This window comes from Tarenaya hassleriana, unplaced genomic scaffold (genome assembly GCF_000463585.1).
Source record: "Tarenaya hassleriana unplaced genomic scaffold, ASM46358v1 Cleome14, whole genome shotgun sequence".
NCBI classification, from domain to species: Eukaryota; Viridiplantae; Streptophyta; class Magnoliopsida; order Brassicales; family Cleomaceae; genus Tarenaya; species Tarenaya hassleriana.
In genome coordinates, this window is record NW_010964598.1 from 1,490,181 (window position 1) to 1,506,035 (window position 15,855).

The window sequence follows — 15,855 nt, forward strand, 5'->3', positions numbered from 1 at the left end:
TTCCGACCAGCCCCAGAGATGATCTTGAACCGAGTCCCCCGAGTCACATCGAGACGATCTTGAACCGAGTCACCCGAGTCGTCATCTCTCGTTTCTCTTTGTTCAAGTTTCTTTTTTTTTTTCTCTCCTTTTGCAGAAGACTCGCTGACACAAATCTCTAACAGGTTGGATGCATCGGGTTGTTTTTTTTGTCTTCCTGTTTTTTTTTTCTTAAGGTAAATTGATGTAACATATCTATTGTAAGATGACTGTTGATGGATCCATGTTCCAAAAAAAAAAAGATCCGCATCTCCCCAGAACTAAGTTAAGTTCACATCCGATGTTTTTTTCCCGCCAGATTATGTCTGAAAAAGATCTTCGTCTCCATTAACCACAACAGTGAGGTGTGAAGACAACTACATCAATGGCCTTCAATTTATATCTCCTAGAAACACATTCATATATGTATATATATATATATATACACACGTACTTTTTCCCATTACAAGAATTTTCCAAAAAATAAAATCCAGTAGAATTTAGTTACCCCACATATTACAGCACATTCAGACAGACCACCAGCAGGCAGTTCGGAGACCCTCGACAAAGCTTTTTTTACAGTTTCCCCGAAAGGATCGAGCTTTCGAAATCAACGGAGGTCCTCATTTCATCAGCCTTCGAACCCGTATTCACATTTTCACACATGACCCGGATGTTATTCATCATACGGCTACTATGTACACATATATATACACACACACAAATGACTTTGGGGACTTTTCTTGACACCAGTTGCAGGGTATTTACAGAGAAGGATGAGGATAATGTCACCTTGTTGATGAGATGAGATACTACTCGGGACGGAAGTTCAGTAAGTTTGGAAGATCGGTGGCCTGAAGCTTCCTGATGTCGTGCGCGGTGACCTTGCAAGACTCGAGGGTCAGCGACCTCAGGTTCTTCAATGGCTTCAGGTGACGTAAACCCGAGCTCGTTATGCGTGAATTCGATACGTTCAATGATACCAACCCCTTCAATCCTGTGTTTTCATGAGAAGAACTCGGTTTTATGACAGATGTAGAGACATATACAAGAAAAAGGTTTAATCTGTTATTACCAGAGATCAACTCCAGTGTTTTGTCTGTGAGGTTGGAGTTTTGGGATAGATTGAGGAGTGTCAAGGAGATGAGATCTTTGATGTTCTTCACGCCAGCATCAGTTAATCCACCACCACATATCTCAAGGGATTGCAGTTTCTTGAGGCCTATTTTCAAACATTTAAAAGTCGAATCCAGACAGAATTCAATCCGGAACGTCAAATCATACTGAGATGACAGAAACCTTTGGAAAAAGTTATAATGCGAGAACACGAAGGAGACTTACTCCTTAGATGATTTGTTCCAGAATCCGTGATTCGAGCACCGAAGAGATCCAGGTGTGTCAACCCGGTCAAATCTGTAGCAAGAACAGAGTGGATGGATGAGCTCAAGTTTTCATCCATGGGATGGGAGTCCAAGAAACTGCTCAACAGCGATGGTACAACGAGAATTCGAAGATATAGGATCTGTCTCACACAGAAAATAATCCCGAGAACGTTGAGAAAACATACTAGTAAGGGCAGAAAGCCCAGCATCAGTAACATGACGAGCATCCAGATTAAGCGAGCGAAGAGATGTCAATCCCGATAATTTTCTCAAACCGCTATCAGTAACAACAGTGAATGACAAGTTTATGTTCTCCAGGTTAGACAAGCCTACACAGTGAAAGATTAACAATATGTAAACCAGCACACCCGAAAATTATATAAAGTAATCAAAGTATAAAGGATGTGCCTGAACCAGAGAGATGACGAAGGCCACTGCTTCCAACTTCAGTATCAGAGAGTTCCAGACATTTCAAACGCACTAGACCTGAAACCGTACAACCAAGTGTTGATAATAAGAAGAATAAGAAGAAGACACCCTCGGCAGCAGTCACCTGATAAGTGAACCAGTCCTTCATCACCGATTCTACAGGAATCCAAGTTCAAGCTTTCCAACTTTGTTAATCCTGATACAGATCAATTACGAATATTTTCCCGTCACGAAGTTGACACTGACATGATGCATCTCTAAGAAAAAATCAACATAGTCCCTATATGAAGAACTAATATCCGAGAGTGTATGCCCTCATAAAAGCTATCTCGGTTATCAGCCATTTCTCAAACATTGGAATTAGATAAACAGAGGCATTGCGAAAGAGACGACCTTTCAGGTGCACTAAGCATGAATTTGTAATATAGTTCAAGCCCAAGTTCAGTATCTTCAGATTAATCAAATCTGCATGGGAAAACCAATAAAAGTGATTTACATGAAAAAAATGGTAGAAAGTTTACGTTGAAAAGCGAAACAAATAGAGCGTTTCCGGTAATAAAGTTTGAAGAGGAATATACAGGCATTATATCAAAAATACCCTTAATTTGCTATTTCTACTTCAAGACATACCCTGGTCACATGTGACCAATGTGACCGAAATATAGTATGGTCACATTTTGATTTTTATCGATTATAACGTTAAATTTATGGTGATCACACTAATTCATTATGTTCATACCTTGTATATCTTACTAATCATTTGATTAAAACATCATAAATTTAACGTTATGAACAATGGGATCAATATGTGACCACACTATATTTCGGTCACATTGGTCACATGGTCACAAGGGTAGGTCTTGAAGTAGAAATAGCAAATTAAGGGTATTTTTGATAATGCCCCGAATATACACTTACCCGCAAATTTCTCGCAGCCACTGTCTGCAAAATTGCATCTATTGAGGTTCAAAAACATTAACCCAGTGAGAGCTGTAGAATGACGACAAATGAGAATGATATGAGGTCATTTGGCAGAAATTCATCAGATGTATATAACCAAAATAGTGTGGTCCATCTCGGGGACATTACAAAACAACATCTAGTAGAAGAAGGATCACTATACTTGCCCGACAGTGTCTCCAAGCATGCAGCAGAAATTAGGCGGCAACCCTCCAAGTTCAACAAAGATAGCTTGTTTAGCCCTGAAGAAAGCGCTTAGGAAAAAAATGAGCCTAACAGAATGGGTTTCTTGTCTAAAACAAATAATAATATTTCGGGGTCACAAAAAAAAAAAACACACATTCGAATACCTTTAAGGTAGCTGATACCAAAATCGGTAACCCTACTGCAACAGATCTGCAAGCTTCTGAGGTTTGTAAGTCCTGAAGCAAAACAAAGTAAGCAACTAAACATGCATAAATTTAGAAAACATCTGAGAGCACACGCATGTTCTTGCTACCAGAGAGAGGTTCCATGTCTGCATCTGTTATACAATTACACCATTTTATGTTCAGAGATTCTAATTTAGTTAAACCTGCAAACACCGAAAACTGCGTGTAAGATAAAATAACAGAGTACAATATTCCGAATGGAAAAAATGTAAGCATGTAAAAAAGGAAAAAAGAAATTGACAGTCAACCAATTTCAAAACCTGTAGAAGCTCTAAAATGGTGGAGAAAATCAGACCATAACCCACCTGGTTTCTGATTTGATCCATTTGTATGGACTTAACATGTAGAACCAAGGTAACATTGATGCCAGAAAATAACAAATTCAGTACCTCGAAGGTGGCTGAGCCCACCATGGATCCCAGGGCATTTCTCGAGATCCAATTTCTTCAAGTTAACCAAGCGGGAAAAGACGTCCATGCCTTGTGCAGTGATTGCAGTATTTCTTCCAAAGCTCAAGCTTGTTAAATTTGAGAGGCCTGTAAGGTTTAATCATTCCCGGACGGTTATAAACATGACCAACAATCAAAGACATCAAACAGATGAAAGAAAAGTGACACTAATGCATTTACTCAGAAATCCTTTGAATTCCATGAATAGTTCTTGCTCCTAGTGTGGCTTTCAATGTCTTAAAGCAACTATCATTGCGCAACAAAAACATACATAGGAAACATCCACAGAACATATACGATAAAAAGGAAAAAGTAAGCAAACTTACCATTAAGATGCTCCAGCCCGCGGTCTGAAATCTGATCACAGAAATTAAAGTTTAAGGATTCCAGATTTCTGCAACCTTTTAAATAAACCAGACCCGAGCCCGTGATATCAGACCCAGAAAAATCAACAGAAAGCAACGATGTACTTTGCGAGGAGATGACACTCATCCAGTCATCATTTACATCGGGGTATTCTCCCAAGTGAAGATCCTGATTTTGCACAAATCAGAAGTCAGCCAAAGACATGTATCACACCAACTGGACACGAAAGTTAAGGAATTTGCTAAAAAGAAAAGGAGTTTCACCTGTATTGCACAGTCTCGAAATGCCTCTAGAGACTTTAAAGTTAACCGTTGAGAGTAAACGAGTTCGTCAAAGATTTGCTGACTGATATCCCTCGGTAGCTCGGAGAATTTGGAATACATATCAATGTCCTGCAAAAGCAACAAAGTTTGGACAGTCAAATCAACGAAGATTAAAACCCTGAAATAAGCAAATGGAAGGCAATGTACCTCCCGTATCTTGCGAACACAGAGCTCCATAAGAGTAGGGCATTCTCCATTTTTTCGGTGACCATCCAAACCAGGCCTAGAGAACGAGGTTGCTAACCATTTCGAGCTGGAACTTTTGCAATATTTACCAGAGAACCCTCTGTTTAAAACCTCATCACCCTGTTGATCTCTCTTCCGTGAACAAGCTCCCCCCATGATGAAGTATACGGAAAATCAACAACTTTCTCTAGATACTGCAAAAAAGAAACATAAATCTGATTGATTGCCCGCTTACCATAACCAGCTTACAAGTTCCTGGAAGCTTGCTTAATCACACATAAAGGAAACAAAAACCTTGTTTTTGCTTTTATCCGTGCTGGAATTACCAAAAGACAAAAAAAAAATCTTGAAAGCTACAAAAAGACACTGAATTCAGCGACAAGAGAACACAAGTTGGTCATGATCATCCTGCACAGACGCCAACAAATCCGACAATCACAATTCCATGCTTCAAGCTTCCATTGATCGGATCAAAACGAATTACTCATAAGAGGTTCGATTTCGGAATTTGCAGGCAGTCAAAAAGGGCAATAAACAAAATTAATCCTGGACGATCGATTTTCTCACGAAACAAACAGAATCAGACGATGCATACCAGCTCATCGTTGCGATCGATCCCAAGATTCCCCAGGAAAATTATGTGCGGTTTAACAGTGTTACTCTTTGTTCTTCAACTGGGTGTTTCGAAAAAGACGATGACGAAGCTAAGGAGATAGAAGGGTGCAAAGTGGCCGTGAACCGACTCCAACTCCAAACCCACCATCAAGCGACACGTGCCAAAAAGAGGCTGTGGGTCCCGCAGGTTTTCTGCCGATTTTGATAAATAAGATGCTTCTCAATGACACGGATATATCATATATCTATATATATGAGTAGATATATAATGTGGACTTGGGATAGCTTATCTACGACAAAATATTATTTGGATATATCTATAAATTGGATGATCTATAAAATTTGGAAAATCTATATGATGTGATGTATCATATCATATAATGATATCTATGTATCTATGTTTTATTGTTTGCTGGTCCGATCCCCGCTCTAGATTTCCATTTTTATTAGATATAATTTTGTCTATTAAAATTGAATAATAGAATTAAATTGTGTACGAAATTCACTCCAACTTTTTTCGTGGGGTCGTGTATTGTGTGTGGACTTGGGGATATGTGGGAATCCATTTTTCTCACGAGTAATGAATGATGTAACGTATTATTTGTTTTTTATTAATTAATTAAACACCTATTGGGTGTTGTCGTCCTAATCATGGTTTATAATTTACGTCATCCTTTATAGAATATATTGGTTTTCATGTTTTTATTATATTTGAATTTTGAAAAAAATATATATATAATCATTTCAATTTTTATATGGAATTTGGTTTAGTTACGCTTATATATTATTTGATTTCGTATTAATTCGATTATAACATAACATATAAATACATTCATGTTATACATACATACATATATACAACATAATATATATATATATATATATATATTGAAAAACTTGGATATGCCCTATCCTGTTGAAGGATCAAAGATTATGTTTATCGGGAAGAGCTTGAATAGGGAAGAATTAGAAAAGGGTTTTAAAGCTTTGCTTGTTTTGAAATCAAGCATCCAATTCTGGCACACACCATATATATATAAAAAAAATCTGACACACACACATATATATACATTATATATATATATATATATATGTGTGTGTGTGTGTGTGTGTCAACTTGTTTAGGGTTTGGTGTATTGTACTAGACCACATTTCCGTAAATGGGGAGCCCATACATGCAAATGATGACGCGGCATTTTTCATTCCTTCCTAATTTGTATCCATACCAACAAATTATAAGAATTTAATGTCTATGTTTATCTGATATTGGAACTCCCATTTCACACCAAAGAAATATTCAAATATTTTAGGAAAATTATCTCTTCTTTCTTAAATTTGTTAGACCTAAAACCTCAAAAGGAAATATCACAACACACACCAAACTTTCCAATTCATCCTTATCTGGAAAATTAAATTCATAGGTTTGAATGTTTTTAAAAATTCCAAGTTAGCATATTTATAAAGATAATGACATTTAAATATTCAAGTCTGTTTTAAATATTTCTAAAACCCATCCATGAAGAAAAAAATAAAAATATTGTTAGATAAAAAAAAATAGAAGAGATGATAATTTTTATTATGATTTATTTATAAAATTCGGTATTTTCAATTTTATATTGTCCTGACTATAATATATATATATTTTTTATATCGGTGGGAACCCGCCATACGGCCCTTCGAGCCAGATCCCGAACCGTCCCAGCCTCTCCCAAGACCGAACGGTCGGTATGCCGACAGTAAACCTCCCGGTCCTTACTATAATATTAAAGAATATATAAAGATTTTGTGTTGTTTTTCGCTAGTAATTTTCGCGCTATACAAATCTATGATTAACGATTAACGTATTATTTTTCGCGGGTAATTTTCGCGCAATACAAATCTATTATTAACGATTAACGTGTTTGTTACGTAATTATGATATAATTGTCTCATGTATATAAGTTTAGATTCATATCAATGTATATATAACTATTGTCAATGGAGATTAATATTCTTCTGGTATTGAAAGGGAGAAAGAATTTTTAAATTTAAATTAATGTTTTTGTTTACCTAAGCCTTCAACAAGTGAAAAATATGAAGCAGATTTAAATATAAGAGATTTTCTTTCGGGAAATAAAAAGGATTAAAAAAAAAACATAATACAGTATTTCTTCTCACAAAAATCAAAAGAAAAAAAACCCTCATATTTTTCACTATATAAGCTACAGTATCTGCCCCCGAGTTCATCTCCTCTTTGTCTGCTCAAGACAACGCTGATCTTGTCTGTTCTCCTCCTCCATCGTTTCATACTTCTCAGATCTCTCCATATGGCATATCTCGATTCCCTCCTCGGCTTTCTCTTCATGGTAATAATCACAATCTCCTCCGATTTCCGACACACATCGAGATTTTCGTCAGTTTCCGCGTGTTTTCGTGGCTGCTCATGGTTGATTTTACGTGGGTTTATGACATTTCTTTGTCGAGTATAAGTACGAGCTGATTTCGATGGATGATCTTGATGCATACTATACGCATCATGACGCATATATACATACATACACATACATATATATATACACTCACATAACAATATTTCTCTGCAGATGATGCAGCCAGTTGATCCCGACAAGGTCACTGCCGAGACAAGGAAAAGGTGTACATCACGTTTCTCCCGTTTGTGAAATCATCTCCTTTCAATATATATACACACACAATTACCAACTCCTGTTTTTTTTTACAAATGTGAATTAATTATTGGAGAGAGAATAGACTGATGAGAGAGAGGTTGGAGGAAGAAGGGCCGAGTAGACATAGAAGCAGGAAGAAGGATGATAAGGGTAAACGCGTGATTACTGTCGTCTCCGAAAATCACCGTTACGATGACGTCGCCCAGCCGGGGCCCAACTGTGAGACGCACAAAGTGTCTTTCGAGGCCGATGGTTACGACAGCGACGACGATGATCCATGCTATCACACCGATGATTACGACGAATTTCGATGTCTGCAATTCGAGGATGATTTCGACGACGAGGATGTCGTGGCCGAGAAGAAAAACGACAAGGTGCAATGCTCCAAGCCTCAAGCCACTCCTCCTCCCAAACCCGACAAGGAGTGATGCTTTAGACCTCAACCCATATCAACATCATCTCTACAAGCATCATATATATATATATATATATATGTATGTGTGTATGTATGTGCTTGTCTTTGTGATTGTTGAATAAATTCCGGAATGAATAATAACGAGGACTCTCTTTTTCTTTCTTGTCCTTTCATTTGAAGAATAGAAGAATAGATGTTTCAATATCTCTGTCCTTAATCTCTAGTTTAGGGGTTCGAACTTTGTTTTTTGAGAATCAAAATATATTTCAGATCAGTCTTTTACTGTTCAGTGCGCTGACCCAAAGACGAGTGGTAATTAATCTAAATGTTCAAGGTTTAAAGATATCGGTTTATATAGTTGAACATCGTTTAGTACCATTTATTTCGTGTTATAACAAAAAAAAAAGATTTGATAGTTCAAAGTTTGAGTTTTAATTTTAAACGTGTTATCTTTCTTTTTCTTCTTGGGTAAAAAGGTTAATTGTATTACTATTACAATTAATTTGATTATTCCAATTTCTGATTCAGAAATCAAAAGAGATGGTACTCAACGATTGATATGTAGAATTCAAAGGATGTAAAAAAAAAAAAAATAGATTTGATGAAAAAAAGGAAAATGGATATAGTTGGGCTTGAAACGATGTCGTTTAACTGAGCCCAATTAAAAGTGTCCGGACTGGGTGACCCGTTTTCCATAAGCGCCGTTTGAGACGAGCTCGAGCTTTGGTCGACTCGGGAGAGGATTTTTCAAGGTAGATTTGCTTTTTCGGCCACTTCTTCTCGTCTGATTGTTCCTATTCCTTTTGTTGTCTTGACGATTCCAAGGACCGACCCTCGAGGGTCATTTTCGCTTTTGTGAGGTTTCAATTTCTCGATTTGCGGCTTGATTGGGGTTAATTCCAACTGGGTTTTCCCCCTGTCGTCTGAAAGTTTTTGGATTTTGGTTATTTTGATAGTGGGAATCGAAGTTATAAGAGACAATTTCAATCATGGAGGAAGACGATGATTATGTGGAGTATGTGCCGGTGGCGAAGCGTAGAGCCATGGAAGCGCAGAAGATACTTCAGCGAAAGGGCAAGGTCTCGGCTCTTGAGGAAGAAGCAGAGAAGGCGAAACTCGCTGAAGCGAAACCGAGCTTGCTCGTCAAGGCGTCACAGCTGAAGCGGGACATCCCCGAAGTTAGTCCCACCGAGCAGATTGTGCAACAAGAGAAGGAGATGATAGAGCACTTGTCCGATAGAAAGACACTTATGTCCGTTCGTGAATTGGCCAAAGGTATCACTTATACAGAGCCTCTTCTGACGGGATGGAAACCCCCTCTGCATATTCGTAGGATGTCTAGGAAAGAGAGGGACTTGATCCGAAAGCAGTGGCATATCATTGTTGATGGTGAAGATATCCCTCCACCAATCAAGAACTTCAAGGATATGAAATTCCCACGACCTGTGCTTGATATGCTCAAAGAGAAAGGGATCGTGCAGCCGACACCGATTCAAGTTCAGGGTCTTCCAGTGATTCTGTCCGGGAGAGATATGATCGGGATTGCTTTCACGGGTTCGGGGAAGACACTCGTGTTTGTGCTTCCCATGATTATGATAGCTCTGCAGGAGGAGATGATGATGCCTATTGTTGCTGGAGAAGGTCCCTTTGCTTTGATTGTTTGTCCTTCTAGGGAACTTGCTAGGCAAACCTATGAAGTGGTTGAACAGTTTCTGGCTCCTTTGAGAGAAGCCGGATACCCGGCTTTGAGGTCATTACTCTGTATTGGTGGAGTGGATATGCGATCCCAGTTGGAGGTCGTGAAGAGAGGCGTGCATATCGTCGTGGCTACACCGGGGAGGTTGAAGGATATGCTTGCCAAGAAAAAGATGAACTTAGATGCTTGCAGGTATGAGATAAGTGTTCACTTCTCACTTGTTTGGTGTATCAAATTGGATGTTTCTGTTAGATCTGCGTGACTGTGCTTAGTCGGTCATATCGTATATGGTAATCGTATTAGAGATCTTTAGCATTTTGTGTGGTTTCATTTCATTTGGTAATCGTATTAGATGATACGACAACGTTGACATTCACTGATCTTGTTTTCTGATATAGGTACCTGACACTGGATGAGGCAGATAGGCTGGTAGATTTGGGATTTGAAGATGACATAAGAGAAGTCTTTGACCACTTTAAGGCACAGCGTCAAACTCTACTGTTTTCCGCCACAATGCCCACAAAAATTCAGAACTTTGCTAGAAGTGCTCTGGTTAAACCCGTGACTGTTAACGTAGGAAGAGCCGGAGCTGCAAATCTCGATGTTATCCAGGAGGTCGAGTATGTCAAACAAGAAGCAAAGATTGTTTACCTCCTCGAGTGCCTGCAGAAAACTCCGCCCCCTGTTTTGATCTTCTGTGAGAACAAAGCCGATGTGGATGATATCCATGAATACTTGTTACTGAAAGGAGTCGAAGCTGTGGCCGTCCATGGAGGGAAAGATCAAGAAGAGAGAGAATATTCCATTTCGTCATTTAAAGCTGGGAAAAAAGACGTCTTGGTCGCCACTGATGTAGCTTCAAAGGGTTTAGATTTCCCGGATATACAACATGTTATCAACTACGACATGCCTGCAGAGATTGAGAACTATGTCCACAGGATTGGACGAACTGGACGTTGTGGTAAGACCGGGATAGCGACGACATTCATAAACAAGAACCAGACCGAGACAACTCTGCTCGACTTGAAACACTTGTTGCAAGAGGCTAAGCAGAGGATTCCACCTGTGTTGGCTGAGCTGGACGATCCGATGGAAGAAGCAGAGGCCATTGCCAGTGCAAGTGGTGTAAAGGGCTGTGCTTATTGTGGTGGGCTTGGACACCGTATCCGAGACTGTCCTAAGCTGGAACACCAGAAGAGTGTGGCAATCTCAAATTCGAGAAAAGACTATTTCGGTTCTGGTGGATACAGAGGAGAGATGTGATCTGCAGCTCAGTCTTATGCCTGCTTGCTCTCCAGAAATCATAGCGTGTATCTTTGCACTTTCTTTCAGCTTGTAGAGTTCTGTTTGAGATGATACGAGTTGAAAGTTCTGTACTTTCGGTCTTAAGTTTTATAATCATCCACTGGATCAATGAAAAGATCATGTCTTGGTATGGAATTCTAACTTTCACTATATCCGTGTGCTGCCTTTTAGCTGTGTTTCATTACTCCTGCTGATGATCTGCAAGTGGGCCATGTCTCTCTTTCCGCAGCATAGCTTTCAACTGCTCGTAGACCTCTCTTTTCACCATCTTGTTCTGTTCTGTTCTTCCATGGCTTCCACCAGTGCTTGTTTCATCAATTCGTTTTCTTGCTCTAAGATTCTGCAATCTCTCTTTCAGGTATTCAATGCCGCCGCCCTGTAAAACCTCTTTTCCCTTTCCAGAGAATGGGATGGTTAGTTTTTGATGATTCCATCGTGTCTAGCTCCAATGATTTAATCGTCCTACAACAACTGTTGAGTCTCCGGACCAGACAGATAATAATTATCAACCTGAAGTTGCAAGGAAACAGATAAACAAGCACTTACACGATATCCAGAGCTAAAAAAAGCTATATAAAATCTCTGCTGAACTGATTCTGGAACTCCACAGAAATGAAGATCTGAACAGAAAAAGACAACCTGAAGGTTTTTTTTGTTTTGGTGGTCTATGATAGACAACCACCTTCAATACGGAATTTGAAGTTCGGATAAGATCCAGAAGAAAGTTGCATGCGTGCCACTCTGCAGCATACAGAAGATTTGCACTGCAATCCGCAGTCCATGCATCCAATGGTTTCAGACTCCACAAGCTCTCACCATTTTCACATGATCTCAGACTCAGAAAATTACCCTACCAGAACTTAAAAGGCGGAGTCCGAAGCAATGATGAAGAAAAAAACCTTATCAATACAGCTAACACCAGTACGCATAACATGTTCAGACAGAAACTTTGGTGGAGTGATTAATGCCTAACAAGAAAACACAAAAGAACCGTTATTATTCTAAAAGATGGAAAATACAGGACAAGATTTCCAGTTTCACTTTGATGATGAAGTCTCTGATGTGCTGAGAAATGGATTGATTGGCTTTATGCAGTGATCCACAAACAGGTTGAAAAAGGGTCACGACGGCTTAGTCCACAGGAATTTCAACCTCCATTTTCAGTTCAGAATTCCCAAATACCTGTGCCATTGCAGATACAAGACTTTACACTTTCTAAACAGCAGATAATCAGATTCCTATCCTAAGTAGTAGTGTAAGTAGAAGAGGTGGAGATGCACCTTGACAAAGTCTTCCAGTGTCAGGTAAGAGTCTCTTGCATAACCCGATTCCTTCAACACTTGGCTCAACACTTGCTGCACCACCAAAACAATAGTAAGGTTAGGTGATAACAAAGTTATTTAACGTGTTACATTAGATACCGAACAAGAAGCAGGCTAAAACTACCGTTTTATGATCTTTTTGTTTATAGGAAACACTAATTCTTAACCACTTGAAACTTTATTAGACTCTCGTTTAAGTTCTTTATACCAAAATCGGCACTCATGCTTCGAAAATCGGTAATTATATGTTAGAAGGTAGACCATTACAAGGGTTTGATGATTTCTCTTACACAGCACAGAAGTATTAAGTAGTTCACATACCTCTCTTTGCTTATCGGACATGAATGACCCTGACAAGTCTCGAAGCACTTCCATGATATCATTGAAGGAGACCTTCCCGTTGCAGTCAGTATCATATACCTTAAAAATAACTACATCAACGGAAGAGAAAAATCGGGTAGATAAATACGAAGCTTTTCCGGCATCCAAAATGTTTTGGCTGAAATGAGCAACACTTGTGTGTTGACTAAATTGATCGAGTCCTTTTAGTATCTAAATCATGGAGGTATGTACATTTTCTATTTCTTCTACGAGTTATGGTCCATCACCCGCATCTTTTTCGAGAAGCTCATAACGAAATAAATGCAGGTGCAGGATTTAACATTCAGCGGGGAAACAGGCAATTACCAGTCATGAAACTAAATCACAAAGCAAGAGCTACCCAGATGTAAAAACACATAAACGAACTGATGTAAAGAACTGAACTTACGTTCAACTTTCTGCCGTGCGCTTGCTTTGGCACTGAACGCAGACAAGAACTCCACAAAGTCCTTAAAGTTCAACCCATCAACCATCTTAAGTAGCCGCTGTCCAATTCGGAAAATGTAAAGAAGCAACTGGTCAATTTTAATTGAACAGTAGATTCAGTTTCTGTAAAGACACATACCATCTGTCCTAACAAGATCAACCAAACAGAAATCTGCATGGAGCACCTGAGACAGTGGATTCATGGCAAACTCGGGTACAGAGAGGAATTCATCTGCTGATATGAACCCTTTTGCATTTCGATCTAACTGGCAAAACCTCTGATAGAGTGATACAATTTCCTGCTGTGCAACTGAGAGCATAGATAACAGCGAATTGGATCAAAGCATAAAACTCTTCAAGCTGAATTGGTAAGTATTTAAGAGGCCAGACACAGAATTATAGGGAATCTCACATAGATTATGACAATGGCTTTGAACTTCTTCGATGTCGTATTGCGTCAGCATCGAAGAAGTGTTCCCCATTTAAAATTAAGCGTCGAAGCCTGAAAAGGTTAACCAGACAAAAACCAGTTATCCGTCAGATCAACATGATGGAGGAAACCCAGAAAAATGGAAACCTAATCAGACAATTCGTAAAGAGAGTTATGAAATCGAGCTCTTATTTGTTTGCACATAAAGTCTCGATTGGAACCCCGGGATTCTTTGCGCAAAAAGTTTCGATTTTTAGGCCAAAATCATGCATAGGAAGAGGGAAATTCAAGGAGGACAAGGTCTAGAAAACCGAAAAGATTCAACTTTCCCGGGAAAACAAACAGAGAACTGAAAGAGAGAAGGGAAAAAGAGAACACTTGAAAATCCAAGGCTACCTGGTAATCTGAGCTGACCTTGGAAAAACTCAACGCCTCAAAACTGATAGAAAGCAAAAGGCATGCTCTTTCTTCGTCTACGACGTCCAGCAATGGAGTCTCTGCTCAAAGTTTCGTACTTTGGGCTTTTTTGTCTGAAGGTTCTGGGCTTTTCAGTTTTTCGATAATCCCTATGTTTATGGGCTTTTCGTGTTTCCACTGAATTTGTGTCCGTTACGATAATGCAGAAACAAAAGAATAATTCCGCACGAAATACAGTTTTTGAGTTTCTGAGTTGTATACGTTCTCTTCATGTTATAAGAACAGATCATTACCTAATCAAGTCAAATTACTCAAAAAGATGAAATTTTCATTACCCATATGAACAATGGAGCATTTGGATAAGAATTTGATTGTAAAATCATCCATCTTTCAATTTCAACATCAAACCATCACGAAGAACTAAGAAGACGACCTCTCTTCCACGGGAACGCCATTTCCGACCAACTTCGGCCCTGTCGTGTCATTCGACGATTCTCCCAAATCAAGATCACCACCGAACAATTGCTTCCTGTAAACTTGGTGCAACCTCCCAAACAGCTCCTTCTTGATCGATTCGAACGCCATGTCAAGTCTCTCGAGCTGTTCAAGAGCGTTTTGGTTATACATGAACAGCCCGTAGTACAACTCGAAGCTGTCACTCGCTGTGTTCTCCACCAAATCGAGCAATGTCTCGTAACCCTTTGTGTTAATCGGAGAAGATTCCACTCCGAATTTCTCCAGAACCCTTCCCATGGTGTGTGTCACGAACTGCGACCCAGCTGCGTGCTTGTCGTGCTCTTCACAACTCATCTCCACCATTCTGCAACCTTCCTTCTCAAAAACCCTCAAAACTTTCTCGCACCTCTCTATTCTTGAAGCTTCCTCTCCGATTCTTACCTTGTCGAAGACAAAGGGCAACCCTGACCACGAGTTTTTCCCGCTCTCCGGGCCGAACATCGGGTGAGTGCACAGAATGTCGAATTCCTCCGGCAGGTACTTGAGGAACAGATTGCGCGGGAACTCTTTGACGGAGAGTACATCGACGAAGAGCGTGTTTCGACGGAGTCGCTGAAACGGGAACGACCGGAGGACGGATTCGGTGGAGAGGATGGAGGAGGAGAGGAGGACGACGTCGGGGTGCTGTTCGCAGAGGTCGTGAGGGTTGGCGAAGAAGCGAGCCCCAATGGCGGAGGCTGCGGCGGAGTGATCGGAACGGGAGTGAGCGAGGAGGTCGTGTCCATGGCGAATTAAGGTTTTGGAGAGGAATTGGCCGAAGTTGCCGAACCCCACGACGGCGATCTTCAGAGCGGAGGATTTTTGGTGCTCCGATTTCAGTTGGGTCTCGTAGTCGAACGGCTGCGCAGCGTCGATGGCAAAGATACGGAACAATCTCAGCGGAGATACGGCGGATGACGGCGATATGCGGCGGAGATTCGACGGAGGCTTCGCCGGAGAAAACTGAAGAAGCATTGTTGGCAGTGAACAGAGGGAGAGAGTCCACTGCGATAAAAGAAACTTTAGCCAATAGCCACTATATGTATACTTGGCCAATCCCTCTAATTTACATTATTTACAAGAAAACCCATTATAACTGTTTTATTCGAAAACACCCCTTAATTCTTATCTGTTTCATTTTCA

General features: G+C 39.8%; 6 protein-coding genes across 14 annotated transcripts in view; 3 read left to right on the top strand and 3 right to left on the bottom strand.

Moving 5' to 3' along the window:
* Nucleotides 1-148, top strand: part of LOC104808364 (protein TOPLESS) — a 6,681-nt gene extending 6,533 nt beyond the window's left edge. Inside the window, exon 28 of the mRNA XM_010534039.1 lies at nucleotides 137-148. Coding sequence (XP_010532341.1) covers nucleotides 137-148 — 12 coding nt within the window. The remainder of the gene's footprint in view (nucleotides 1-136) is intronic.
* A 305-nt stretch (nucleotides 149-453) lies between these two features.
* LOC104808198 (F-box/LRR-repeat protein 16) lies at nucleotides 454-5,326 on the bottom strand. 6 transcript variants are annotated; one of them, XM_010533809.2, is made up of 16 exons: nucleotides 5,140-5,325; nucleotides 4,506-4,738; nucleotides 4,299-4,427; nucleotides 3,996-4,203; nucleotides 3,610-3,756; nucleotides 3,289-3,363; nucleotides 3,140-3,211; nucleotides 2,957-3,043; nucleotides 2,748-2,819; nucleotides 2,223-2,294; nucleotides 1,954-2,025; nucleotides 1,809-1,886; nucleotides 1,586-1,729; nucleotides 1,360-1,431; nucleotides 1,094-1,240; nucleotides 454-1,015 (listed from the first exon to the last, which is right to left on the bottom strand). In XM_010533809.2, the coding sequence occupies exons 2-16, from the start codon at nucleotides 4,698-4,700 to the stop codon at nucleotides 831-833; spliced, it is 1,755 nt and encodes a 584-aa protein (XP_010532111.1). In that variant the 5' UTR covers nucleotides 4,701-4,738; nucleotides 5,140-5,325; the 3' UTR covers nucleotides 454-830. The 6 variants fall into 6 exon arrangements, with proteins under 6 accessions (XP_010532111.1, XP_010532114.1, XP_010532113.1 ...); XM_010533812.1 differs by having other exon boundaries at nucleotides 2,957-3,031; nucleotides 5,140-5,323; XM_010533811.1 differs by having other exon boundaries at nucleotides 1,815-1,886; nucleotides 5,140-5,323.
* A 2,078-nt stretch (nucleotides 5,327-7,404) lies between these two features.
* LOC104808199 lies at nucleotides 7,405-8,380 on the top strand. The gene is made up of 3 exons (XM_010533816.1): nucleotides 7,405-7,504; nucleotides 7,742-7,791; nucleotides 7,908-8,380. The coding sequence occupies exons 1-3, from the start codon at nucleotides 7,466-7,468 to the stop codon at nucleotides 8,251-8,253; spliced, it is 435 nt and encodes a 144-aa protein (XP_010532118.1). The 5' UTR covers nucleotides 7,405-7,465; the 3' UTR covers nucleotides 8,254-8,380.
* Nucleotides 8,381-8,897: 517 nt separating this feature from the next.
* Nucleotides 8,898-11,391, top strand: LOC104808200 (DEAD-box ATP-dependent RNA helicase 35). 3 transcript variants are annotated; one of them, XM_010533818.1, is made up of 3 exons: nucleotides 8,898-8,992; nucleotides 9,197-10,128; nucleotides 10,335-11,391. In XM_010533818.1, the coding sequence occupies exons 2-3, from the start codon at nucleotides 9,230-9,232 to the stop codon at nucleotides 11,197-11,199; spliced, it is 1,764 nt and encodes a 587-aa protein (XP_010532120.1). In that variant the 5' UTR covers nucleotides 8,898-8,992; nucleotides 9,197-9,229; the 3' UTR covers nucleotides 11,200-11,391. The 3 variants fall into 3 exon arrangements, with proteins under 3 accessions (XP_010532120.1, XP_010532121.1, XP_010532122.1); XM_010533819.2 differs by lacking the exon at nucleotides 8,898-8,992 and adding an exon at nucleotides 9,010-9,100; XM_010533820.2 differs by lacking the exon at nucleotides 8,898-8,992 and adding an exon at nucleotides 9,013-9,095.
* A 733-nt stretch (nucleotides 11,392-12,124) lies between these two features.
* On the bottom strand, nucleotides 12,125-14,308 carry LOC104808202 (calcineurin subunit B). Of its 2 annotated transcripts, none has more exons than XM_010533821.1 (7): nucleotides 14,197-14,308; nucleotides 13,783-13,872; nucleotides 13,556-13,680; nucleotides 13,333-13,429; nucleotides 12,885-12,994; nucleotides 12,522-12,596; nucleotides 12,125-12,423 (listed from the first exon to the last, which is right to left on the bottom strand). In XM_010533821.1, the coding sequence occupies exons 2-7, from the start codon at nucleotides 13,850-13,852 to the stop codon at nucleotides 12,373-12,375; spliced, it is 528 nt and encodes a 175-aa protein (XP_010532123.1). In that variant the 5' UTR covers nucleotides 13,853-13,872; nucleotides 14,197-14,308; the 3' UTR covers nucleotides 12,125-12,372. The 2 variants fall into 2 exon arrangements, with proteins under 2 accessions (XP_010532123.1, XP_010532124.1); XM_010533822.2 differs by having other exon boundaries at nucleotides 14,215-14,307.
* A 216-nt stretch (nucleotides 14,309-14,524) lies between these two features.
* On the bottom strand, nucleotides 14,525-15,780 carry LOC104808204 (arogenate dehydrogenase 2, chloroplastic-like). The gene has a single exon (XM_010533827.2). The coding sequence runs from the start codon at nucleotides 15,685-15,687 to the stop codon at nucleotides 14,638-14,640; it is 1,050 nt and encodes a 349-aa protein (XP_010532129.1). The 5' UTR covers nucleotides 15,688-15,780; the 3' UTR covers nucleotides 14,525-14,637.
* Between the last annotated feature and the right edge of the window lie 75 nt (nucleotides 15,781-15,855).